General features: G+C 38.4%; 1 protein-coding gene across 2 annotated transcripts in view; it reads right to left on the bottom strand.

The window, feature by feature from the left end:
• Positions 1 to 319: 319 nt before the first annotated feature.
• The window catches only part of BMPER (BMP binding endothelial regulator), a 147607-nt gene continuing 136152 nt past the window's right edge, over positions 320 to 11774 (bottom strand). For both annotated transcript variants that reach the window (XM_059488713.1, XM_059488702.1), the window contains exons 14-15: positions 6942 to 7072; positions 320 to 924 (exon numbers count right to left, since the gene is read on the bottom strand). In XM_059488713.1, the coding sequence (XP_059344696.1) occupies positions 743 to 924; positions 6942 to 7072 (313 nt within the window). In that variant the 3' untranslated portion in view covers positions 320 to 742. The remainder of the gene's footprint in view (positions 925 to 6941; positions 7073 to 11774) is intronic.

The following is an 11774-nucleotide window of genomic DNA, read 5'->3' as shown; positions in this document are numbered from 1 at the left end:
ATATCTCTATCCTGGCCATTGTCCAACCAGCTTCGGAAATCATTTTGCACAGTTATTTCAGTAAAGCATAAAAGCCAATCCTCAGCTTTCTCTGCCTGATTAAGCACTGTCACCAATCACTATGCAGCTCTAAGGTAGGCATGAAATATTCCTAGATAAATCCTCCATCTCCAGAGAAATGTGTTTCCTGTACAACTGTAAATCCAGGTTCTGTGTTGAAAGTAATCCAGCCTGGCAGTGCTGTGGCCCTAGAAAAGTTTCCTTGGTAACGACAAACTTATGCAACAGCAAAGTCATCCAATCTTTTCATGCCACAATATTATATTAAAAACACCTGGTTTATTTATACAATGACTTACAGATCAGGGCTCTAGAAATAATAATACATAAACTTTATAGCAAAAAATATACATATTATAATTCATCCTTCTATGGTATATAGAAATTATGTATATTTGCATGTGGACATATATATAAATATATGGGTTGTACTTACGTTTAGGGCACTTGTGTATGGACATGTGTGTCCAAATACACACAGTATACATTTATATACCTTTCTAGGTGCCACGTGTGTGTACTTAGAGACACACAAATGCACACAGAGGAGCATATTTACACTCTGTGAGTAGACATGTACTTTGCAGAATCTGCACACAAACAGCTGGAGTCCTTCACTGGCTGTGAGCATCAGGGGGGTCAGTGACCACATGCACTAATGTCCATGGAAAAAGAATGAATGTCACCGCTGCGGGCACAGCACTGGCTTGATGCATCTTCCTCTGTGAAGAACTAAATTTGCAGGGCAGTGACACCCTGCAACGCAGGGCTTGTTGCATGGTCCAATTTCATTCCAGTTGTCACATGTTTTGACACATCCCGGACCGCAGGTATCATAAACTGCACCGTGTTTACACTGGGTTGCTGAAAAGAGTTAAAGGGAACAAATTATGCATATTACACACAGCCCCACAAGGAAATTTACTTATCTGTTTGCTTAGTTTCTACTGCAAATATCAAAAAGCACATTTTAGCATGATGATTACCTAGAGGAAAAAATTACTTGTAAAACGATTCCACTATATTACATAATAAATATAAAAGTAGCAAAATTCCTTATCAAAAGTATCAAATCCACAGCAGTATTGAAGTTTTTGAGAATTTTAACACAACCAATGGTATATAAGGCTTTGGCAAGGTTTCTGTCTATATGCAGATGTATGCTTTACGTTAAAGGATTAAAACAGTTTATTCATTACAATGCCTTTTATCAAAGATTTCTGAAACGTTTACAGGGACAGACAGTTTTATTATTAGTTCCATTTCTACAGAAAGAGGAAGAGAAAGAAGAGTCATTCACCCCATTAGAATTTCTGACTCTAAAGATTATATTTTCTATATTTCATATTGCAGTAAACTAAATCAATGTTTTTATCCAGAAGCACCATTTCTAAAACAAACAAATATTAAAAATCAATTGTATCCACACTGTTTTACCAAGGGATCGCTGACAGTGAGGGCTCTTGTACTTAATGATTCCAGTATCTATTCACTAATTTATGGAGCTGACAGTTCAATGCATTTTCAACATAAAAGATCACTGAAAGCTCAGCTAAAAGCACTAAAACCCCTTCAGATCAATATTGAAACTCTCAACATTTTATATCCTGCCTTTTTAGTATGGAGAATAATACACAGTTCAATGGCAAATAAAAGTCTGTTATTCTTTTTAACAGCTGTGCTGATGGCAAAAACAGGGACTGATTAAATATTTCGTAGATGGTAAGGGACTCTCAAGCATCCACAATCATCTCATGCTATTTTCAGAAAGGTGATTGTATTGGGAAGATTTCTTCAACTTTGAGAGAGACTGAAGGTCAATATTTTTTAAGTGAAAATTTTCTTATGGACAGAAAACACTGTTTTGTTTTGAGAATTGGCCTACAGAGTCATTACAGCACTGCTATTATTCATAAAGAAAAAACAGAAATAAATTGATTAAATATATATAAGTGTATCAAAGAGAATGGAAGTCTTATTGCTAAGATATAATAAATTTAAGGGGTTCCTTTTCACCATTAAGGGATCTTTAAAACAGCATCAGCTTCTTTCAAGTTTTACTTGTGCATTTTATGGAATTTATGCATACACAATTCTCAGAACACAGATATTAATAAAAACCCAAAATTGTAAAAAAAAAAAATAGTACAGATGCAAATTATCCTGGTGTTACAGAGAATCAAATGCTGAATATTAGTTGGATATAAGATATCAGGGGAGAAAAAACCCCAATCTTCTATCCTTAAGCATAAGAAATCACCAAGAGCAACCGACCTAGAAACTCTCTGAGACATCTTTAATTAAACATTGTTTTAGAATAGGCTGGAAACAAATATCTGTCTGTCAGCTATGTTCAAGATAGGCTTATTCAGTTTTCGAGCATAGATCTTTTCAGAATAATTTTCCAACTTTACATTTCTGTTTTGCTCTGTATGATAACTTCCATGCATACTTAAGAATGAACAAACAAAAGAAAAAACTAAAAAAAAAATTAAATTAAACATGAAATTTAGAAGGTGGGAAAAAATATGCAAGCAATATTAAGCATAGAATAAAATGTTAGATTCCCAGGAATCTCTACACTTACATAGTGTGTTAAGAATAGAGTTTGAATCTTTGTAAGAGGGGAAATGAAACTGTGCAGATCTCGCCAGTGCTTTGCAAACAATGTATTAAGAGATTAGGAAAGTAGACCAAGACATTCAAGGATAGTTAGTGATTGTCCATACACAATGTGAATTATCTTACAGGAGATGTTTATTAGAAGCTTTTATCCTTCTTCTCTGAAAATGAGCTCCCCTTTGTAGGATCACTAATTGACCAACCAAAAACAAACATTAGACTTCAGCTCATACAGTTTCCATACAGAAGGCAATACAAGCTTCAGCTTTAAGGCTGCACAGGTTTCATCCCACAAAGCTTAAGTGCAGTAATAGCTGGCCCATTCCTTTCACCTGAGCTCTGTTTTGTTCCTCAGCTGGTGGTTTTAAGGAAAGTTGGCTAAGGGCTCCTTTCCAGAGCAAAGGAGAACATATTACAGCCTGCCCTCAGCAGCCATGGCATCTGTATGTACTCCCCCTTCTACTTTACCACACACACATTTGGGATGTCAGAACACCTCCTTATCCTTTAGACGATGCCACGTAGAAGATATGATGACTATTTTCTGCTGTAGGCAGCCCATAATGGCATTATTAACACACTGTCAAGGGAAAAATCAGAAAAGTAAAATGGCTGCTGTTTAAGTTCCCTGGATGGCTTTTATTGTTGAGTGATTCAGCTGTTAACATGTGGTGTGATTGATCCAACATTCCACTTCATCAACAGCTTAAAATATAAAAATAAAGACATTCTGCAGAAGGCTTCCCAGGAACTGCTGAAGTGATTCGCTACCATGTAAACATGGAAAACAGAAGTGTTGTCTTTGCACTCTTCCTCTAAGACAAATGCCTCTCTTAAAGAACTGAGCTCTGTTACTAATAACTTCCTTAGTACACTAGCAAAAAAAAAAAAAAAAAAAAAAAAAAAAATCCAAAACCCAAGTCCAACGTACAAAAGTTACTAATAATACTGTATTTTGAAACATTACCAGTCCCAACAGGATTTTTCCACTCTTCTTCTAGAACATGTGTTTGGCATGACAGATGTGAGCTTCCTCAGACCACTTTCTGAGCTGGCGGGATAATAGCCAGCTCCAGTCCAGAAGCCATATAGTCACATAAATACAGCACTGTGCCTGAGCTAATAAACCCAGCCTAATAAGGCTACAGTTTGCAGACTAGACCTGGTTTAGCCCAGCCACTTTGGCAGTTTCACAGAGAAGGCCTCTGTGCCTGTCTTTGTAGACATGGCCATAATTATTCAGGAGGAAATCTTATTCCCCAACAAAAAAGCCAAAATATGTTGCATAACTGCTGAAGGATTCCCTTGATATCTGATAAATCTGATTTCACTGAAAATTCTGAACTAATATTTGAGCATCAATGAATGTTCTGGCTTGTTCTGTCAGTGTTACACAGTTTGGAAGTCTTCTGTAAGACTTCCATGGTATTTGACTAATAGTGCTTGCAATTCACAACACCTCTTTCTAACAGAGCTAAAGGTGATGGATCTGAGCACTGACCTTCCCATGGTACACTCCTTTTAATATTTTCAGTTTTCAGTTTTCAGTAAGTATCCACTGGAAAGCCAGAATAGCCCTCCTGATACATTTACACAGGCAATAAAGCAGTCAAAGGAAAGCAACATATAGCAGGGGAAAAGAGTGACACATGCCATAAAATTCTCCAGCAGAAAAGGGACCCAAAAGAGAAGAGTCAAAATCTGATATATGCTCATATTCCTCCAACTGATCACAGAGGAAAAGAGAAAATTGTTCAGATTTTATGAAACTGTTGTAGCATGTCAGCACATCAGTGCATTTTGCGCTATATTATGGCCCTTTTCTCATTTTCTTGCATGTGTAGTCATGCCCATGGCAGGGAGTTATTGCCTTCTACCATCCTTGAGTCTTCTTTCTCTTGGTATCGTGAAAAATGCAGCATTAAATTACTATATCCCAAGGCCTTTTAGCACTTCCGTTTACTTAATTGTACTTTATAAATGTCTTGTCTAGCCTTTCTTGGGTAAAAAAAAATATTTCTTTCTCCTTTCCTTTTCAAACAACTTCCTTCCACTTCTATCCTTTATGTTTCTTCTTGCATGTATCACTTTATTTTTATTTCTTCTTTTCCTCATACTGGCTGTCCTGGTTTTTTAATTTCTCCTTCAAGAACCATATTTTTTCCTATGCTCATCCTGACAGGTCTAAGTCCCCACTACTTTCCATGGCAACCCACATCCTTTTCCTAACCCTCTCAGTTCCCATGTTCACCAACCTTTTCCTCCTCTAACCATTTTCCTTACTCGTTATCTTCCACTTTTCACACCTTCAATAAATGACAGCTGACATTCCCTTTAATGAGCCAACCTCATAGGACAGCAAACCTTGAGCAGCAGTGTTCTGCAGAATAATGTAGAGGAGAATAAGCTATTGCACTGGGGGAGAGAGAAGAGCACGCAGGGGACAGGGCATGCAATTCCTGAGCCTCCTGAGCATCCTATTTGGCTGGCCCTCCAGACAACAAAAGTTTCCTGAAGATTATAAAGATGAGCTAAGCTTACAGCAGTTAGGGCAGAGCAACTGGCCACCACACAAGATCTAGTTTTAAAACACACAAAAATATAATTAAAACCTGACTTTCTAATAAGTATACTCCATTTTCATCAGAACACAACTCTTGCAAGTATCCTGCCAGCTATGAAATGTCAAGCAGGAAATGAAAGTCATAGAATGCTAAAGTTTTATTACAGAAATTTTGTTTTCCACCTATGAACTTTTATCTGTAATTGAGACACAATAATTGCAACTACTTGTTTTGGAGAGAAAAAAAGTCTGTTCAAGATTAAATCTTGGTGCTGGCCACTGGTACCATATGGAAAGCAGTGGATCCACTTTAATTTAATGGTTACTGTATTATTTACTTAGAAGATGGTGCTACTTATCTAACATTGGATACTTAAATAAGTGTTTTGAGGGTACTTAGCCTTATACAGCTTATTTACATTTTCTGCTTAACACGATTTCTCCTTTCTCTCTAGAAGAGATTAAAAAATTCATGTTGATATAAAAATGTCTTTCATTAGCTTTAATGGAGGCTGTGTGTTTAAATTCCTTCATAATGTTCTCTCAAGGACTGGTTTTGCCTCAGAAAATTTTCTTCTCTTTGGTAAGATGCCAGAAAAAAAATTGTGAAATGAAGCCTCAATTAGTTAAGTCGTGATATGTCAACACTTGTATAAACTCCTTAAGGCAGGAGCTGCTTGCAAGAAGTTTTTATTCTTTTTACAGCATCTGCCACAGTGAGGTCTCAGTCTGAAGTGCTTTGGAAAAAAAAATCACAATGCTTGCTTCGTGTTCTGCGTGGATCAGCTATCATGATAGATAGATTAAAATTATATATATTACTAGTGCTATCCAAAACCACATCCTTGAATAGGGTTTTCACTTAATGACACCCTGTTTGGATTGTCCTGTTGCTTTGTAAGGAAAAAAACGAACCTTTTGGGAACAGTCAATCAAACGTATTTTGCTCTGTCACTCACCCACCCCTGCTAAAATGCCTTCAATAGAAAAGGAAATTGAAGTTCAGAGAGCAGATCCTGAACCACACGCAATCACCAAAATGGACCACAGAGTAATAGCTCTTAGAACAGCACTGAGTATCCTCCTCTCACTCTTTACTGTTTTTTTTCAACTACTCTTAATTGCTTTACATAAATCTGAATACATTTCCAGGCAAACCAATGCCATTACAGAGTGTCCGAAATTAATGAGACCATCATCAGGGGAAATAATCATCTGCAATATTGCATTTTAGTTCAAGTGCCCATAGCCACAGGCCACTGCTGCTCATGGAGGCAATTACTCACAATTACTTGCAATTAATTCAGTCCAAATCACACAGTGAGAATGGACCAAATGCAATTATTAATGCAGGTTTACATTTTAATATTTGCACTAAATAGATTTGCTCCTCTTTCCTTGTTGAACCAACTGCAATTATATGTGCATGTTGTCCCCAGAAATATAACTATGGTTTGACAGGAGGTCAAAGGAGTTTAAACTTTTTCTGTAATCAACAGTTTACATATCCTGAAAGAAAAACTTGCAAGAACTTCCAAGCTGCTACAATTCCTGTATCATTTTTGATCCAATTCCTGTATCATTTTTGATCATACTATCTTTTTACTCGTGGATCATACTGCTCCACCAGTAAAAGGATAGTATGATCACAGCCAATTAGCCTATGCAACAGCTTACAAAGAAGCAAAATGCTTACCTGCACAGTTCTGCTCGGGCACCCACTGGACTTTCAGTCCTTCCCTCTGGCAGGCACGGGCGTATGCCAGGAATGACTCACAGTAGCAGTTTTTATGGATCGGACACTCACACATGTCTGTCACACAGGACCTGCAGAACAAAACCACAAAACAAATAAGAAAGGAATGCTTTGGCAGATATCTGCCCGAGGGCTGGAGTTGTTTACTTTCCAGTCACATGGCATTCAATGCCACAGCAACTTGTGCTAAATGGCAAGAAAGTTAAAGGCATCCCTGAGATTCCATCCCAAGGGCTCATCTCCTTCTTGGCCTGCTACTTTAATGCAGAGAAGCCTCCAGAGCACCAGGGAACCACACAGAAACAGGGAGTTGAGAAGATCCAAGAAATGTCAGGCAGACAGGATTGAGACCATAATGGGGGAAGGTAAACTCCATTTTTGCAATGATTTTGTGTCAACATAAGACAAAAACTTTTTATTCCTAGAAAGTAATAATTTAATAATTTTACCAACAATCATCACAGTAGTGGTAAGTGTATGAATTCTGTAGGCAACGAGCACATGTCCCTCCAAGAAAGCAATGATGCCTCCTCTTCAGGTTACCTCCAGACTCTTCCTCCTTTGAAGGCGTGAAAACAGCTATATGCCTGTTTTTCTCAGCAGCATCACTACTAAGTGCCAGACTTTAAGACACTCCAAAGCAACAGGGCTGGTGCTGCATAACTGAGCAGTTTCATGCTAGGAAATCCCTCAAGCACGGTTCATACCACCCAGTCCCTTCTTATGAGGAAGTACCACAATGACAAGGAGCAAAGCTGCTAACATGACCCTATGTGAAACTGCTACTGTGCATGTCACCGCTATATTTCAAGTTAGCTTGCTCAGAACATGTGCCTATTTGGCACAGACCTAAAATATAACTGGCAAGAGCCAAGAGATTTGCAGTTAGTGGTTTCTCCATATGCAAAATGTTTAGATGGTTCTGCATGTGTAGCAATGTGAATTCAGAAATGTTGAGTATCTACTACTCTCAGCAGAATCATTAAAAGGCAGGGACAAGGAAAAGGGAAGGCATACTCTGAAAATCACACCCTCAGTTCATCTGCTTGCCAATGAAGGTGCTCTGTGCATGAACCTTGGGTGTCCATGGGGTCAAAGCCCCCCTGTTCCATGCGTGTTTGGGGGCTTTCCTGTTTCTGAGAGGACAAAGGCACAAATCCTCTTGTAAAGATGAAGGGCTGAAATGAAAAATGTGCTCTTCGTGTTAGTTGCTCTTTCTGTGGACCATAATATGAATTGTCTATAGGAAAAGGATAGATATAGACTTAGCTTCCCAGAAACTTTTCCACAGCAGAAGAGGTAATAGCTTGGAAATTATGCAAAAACCTCAGACAAAGTAATCAGGAGCCCTAATGCCCATACTCTAGAGTAATTGAGAAGCCTTTATTCAAAACCAGGAGAAAGGATCAGTGATCCCTTGAACACAGACAAGTCCATTTCTGTAAGCCCAACAGTGCCTCTGAAAGAAGAATATTTCCCCATGCCAAAGTCACCATCTGCTTCAGTGACCAGACATTTCTGCTTGACATTTTCATGAGTTTTAATAGATTTACTCTCAGTGGACCCTCAATATGAAGTTACCTATGAAATAATTGTGACAAATAAGTAACACAAGCGCTGATGTCGAACGTTACTGGGATATATATGCGCTGTGAATAAACAGAATTGCTTTGGATCAAATATATAACATGCTCGTACTTACAGACCAGTTGTTTTCACTTGCAATAACTTTACTTTCTAAGGACAATGTCATTTTATTTCACTTTAGTCCTGTGGTAGGTCCCCTTACATCTTTTCCAGTAACAGATGTTGCTGTATGCATATCACAGCTGAATGGCAAGGAATAGATTAGCACAACATCCTTGGGGTGGTTTGATGTTGTCAGCTGATAAAAGACCTTGTTTAAGCACAAAGGGTCACCTTTTTACATGGCACACTAAATAACTTCACACTGTTTTCCTTTGGCTACAACATCTCTTTGTGATCTCTTCCTATTATCTCAGCAGCAGGCACTGCTCCATATACCCCATGTAATTTCAGAGGTGCCTGTCTCATTTTTACAGTGAAGTAGATGCTTGCTTGCTACTGAAACAAATCATTATCACAAAGAAAGTCTGTATATAATCTCCATAAATAGTTGATGGTCCAGGTACCATTTTATCATGTTTTTGTTTCTGTGCCAGCCCCCTTTATGAAACACATTTCACCGCTCTCCACTCAGATTTAGTTGTTATTGATGTCCATGGTGTTTAGGGATGCTTGCCAGTATCAGCTTGGCTATATGTTCAGCAACTTCTTTGACTAAGAACTTATAAAACCCTAAATCTGAGGTACCTCCTCTGCTTTTTAGAGCATACCTTTTGATTTTGTTTTTTTGGGTTTTTTTTACCATTACTCAGAGAGAGATGTCACGTCTTGGACTGAGTCAATGAACCTACAGCTACCTCAGATGCTTGCATCAGAAAAAGATGCAAGAACAGGAAAGCTCCAGGCTCACCATCAATCACCCAAGCTTTTTAAAAGCTAACATGCTCATGCTAAGGCTAGCACAGACCTGGCAAAGCCTAGGCATAGTCTGAGGGATCAGGGAAGGGAGGACAGCATTCCCAGTCTGTGGGAGGGCAGCCATGCTCCTTGGGAGCACATAGCTTAGCTCCTATATTTATGTGAGCAACACCAACCATTATCCCTTGGCATTGAAATGGTCATGGACATCCAGGCATGCTCCAGAGTGAAACATCTGAGCTTTGGCTGGGATCAGCACTGTTTGCTGCAGTGTTCAGCATGGGTGTCCACCGAGGAAGTAGCATGCCATGTGCAACAAAGAATCTGCTGATTAATTACATACCAAATTGCTGGTGTAATTTTTATTTTCACCGAGTGTTTAATCCTGGTGACAGCTGCTCGGTTCAAGCCCTAGACTTAGCTGAGGAGACATTGTCAGATTGCAGCAGTTTTATAAATTAATTACAATTTCAAATTATTTGTACAGTTCATTAAATCAATTAATTAATGTTAAATCAAAAAGGAGTTTAAAGAAAACTATATCTACAGCTGCCAAGCCTAGTGAATAAAAATAAAACCTCCTTTTATTTCCTAATGAAAGGGCAGTTCTGAGCAAGGACACAGAAGTAAAAGATGTCCGTTCTGAGGGTGACCTGCTGATGGCCCATGGCCAAGCTTCAACTTAGGGTCTGTTTTTTAGCAAAACTTGTTTACTTCTTGCACTTAATTACATTTCTCAATTAATTATTGCTACAGTTGTGTTAAAGGGCTATTATGGGAAGATTTACCAAGTAAATTGAAAAACGGATTATTGTGTGCTATCCTAATCCTTTCCCCTTGCAAGAAACTTTGGCATGCTCATAGCTTTTATTTTTTTATCCTCTCCAGTGATACATTTCAAAAAAGATTCTCTGCTTCCCCAGATTCTGCCTTCTTATCATTCTTCCCTTGAATTGGAAAAAGACATTTGGTGACACTAACTGCATGTACTCACATCTTATCTGTACTCTAATCTGACTGGACTGTTCAAACAACAAAAAAATACATTTTAATAAAACTTTGGAATTATGCCAATAATGAAGTTCTATTGACAATTTACTGTACTGCACAGTAATGGAGACTTTGGGTCTTGTGGGGTATTGTGACTCTTTACCAAGAAAAAAGCATTTGTGTAAATGAAGTAAAAACATTAGAAACTTAAACATCAAAACATTACAGTCAGACATAATTCCACAAGAAAGCTGCAGCGCAAGTTACTTATAAAATGAAGCTATTTCACTAGCCATGGAAATACAAACAAGATACTTCAGGCAACCTCAGTTCTGCCCTCAGTGAAATCATAGGGATGCAATGATGTTGTGGTCTAAAAGAAAATTACATTTATTTTAAGGACATATTTACATTTAGAAAAAGAAAAACACTTGGATGTGACCGTACACTTTATCTGGCCTCCCTGCTCCAAATAAGCACCAGAGAACAGCCAGCCTCTGAGTTCTGGTACCAAATGCCTCGCTGTGATTCCTTTTGATGCTGTCTGTGCTGCCTGCAGGGTATGTGTCAGAGATGGTGTTAATTGGGTGTGTATAATCACAAACTGTTGCAAGGGGAAATCCATGAAAGTGAAGGCATCCGGCAGCTGTGGGACACACCCTTGAAGGAGACAAACACACACTCTGCTGCCACATCTTCAAAGCAAACTGGATGACTACACTCCTTCAGCAACAGCCCTTTTTCATATTAAACTATGGAAAGTCTCCAAGTCCCACAAAGGGCAAAGAACAGACTCCTGTGCTACATGCAGTATTTAAAAAAAGAAAAAGAAAAGATCGCAGCAATGAAGCCTACAGCCTTAGTCTGTGCCACATGAGATTGAAATTGCAGATGTTCACTTGGGGAACATCAGCAGTTCATTTTCCTCTGCAATACACATGAATCCAAACCCAGAACCAACCATTTTAAAAGGGGCTTAATTTTTCCCCCACATATCATAACAGTAGTATGATGCAGTGCATTTTTCAAACATTTTGGTACCTTTGAGCTGTTCCACACAGATAAAAAACAATAACATCTTCTTCTTTCCATCAGTAGATCTCAAGAGGTTTTACAAAAGCAGTTAGAGATAGTGCATCACTACATACATTTTGTGTATATGAAGAAGCATCAGAGGGTGACAGGGTTTGTCCTCTCCTACACTTGAAATAAGCTGTACACTTGCAAATTTCAAATTTCAAAGCCTGAAGAGTCATCTGCCTATAGAGGAATATTTCC

Source organism: Ammospiza nelsoni, chromosome 1 (genome assembly GCF_027579445.1).
Source record: "Ammospiza nelsoni isolate bAmmNel1 chromosome 1, bAmmNel1.pri, whole genome shotgun sequence".
Taxonomy (NCBI): Eukaryota; Metazoa; Chordata; class Aves; order Passeriformes; family Passerellidae; genus Ammospiza; species Ammospiza nelsoni.
The sequence above is the reverse complement of the archived record's forward strand: the minus strand, read 5'-3'. Positions and strand labels throughout refer to the sequence as shown.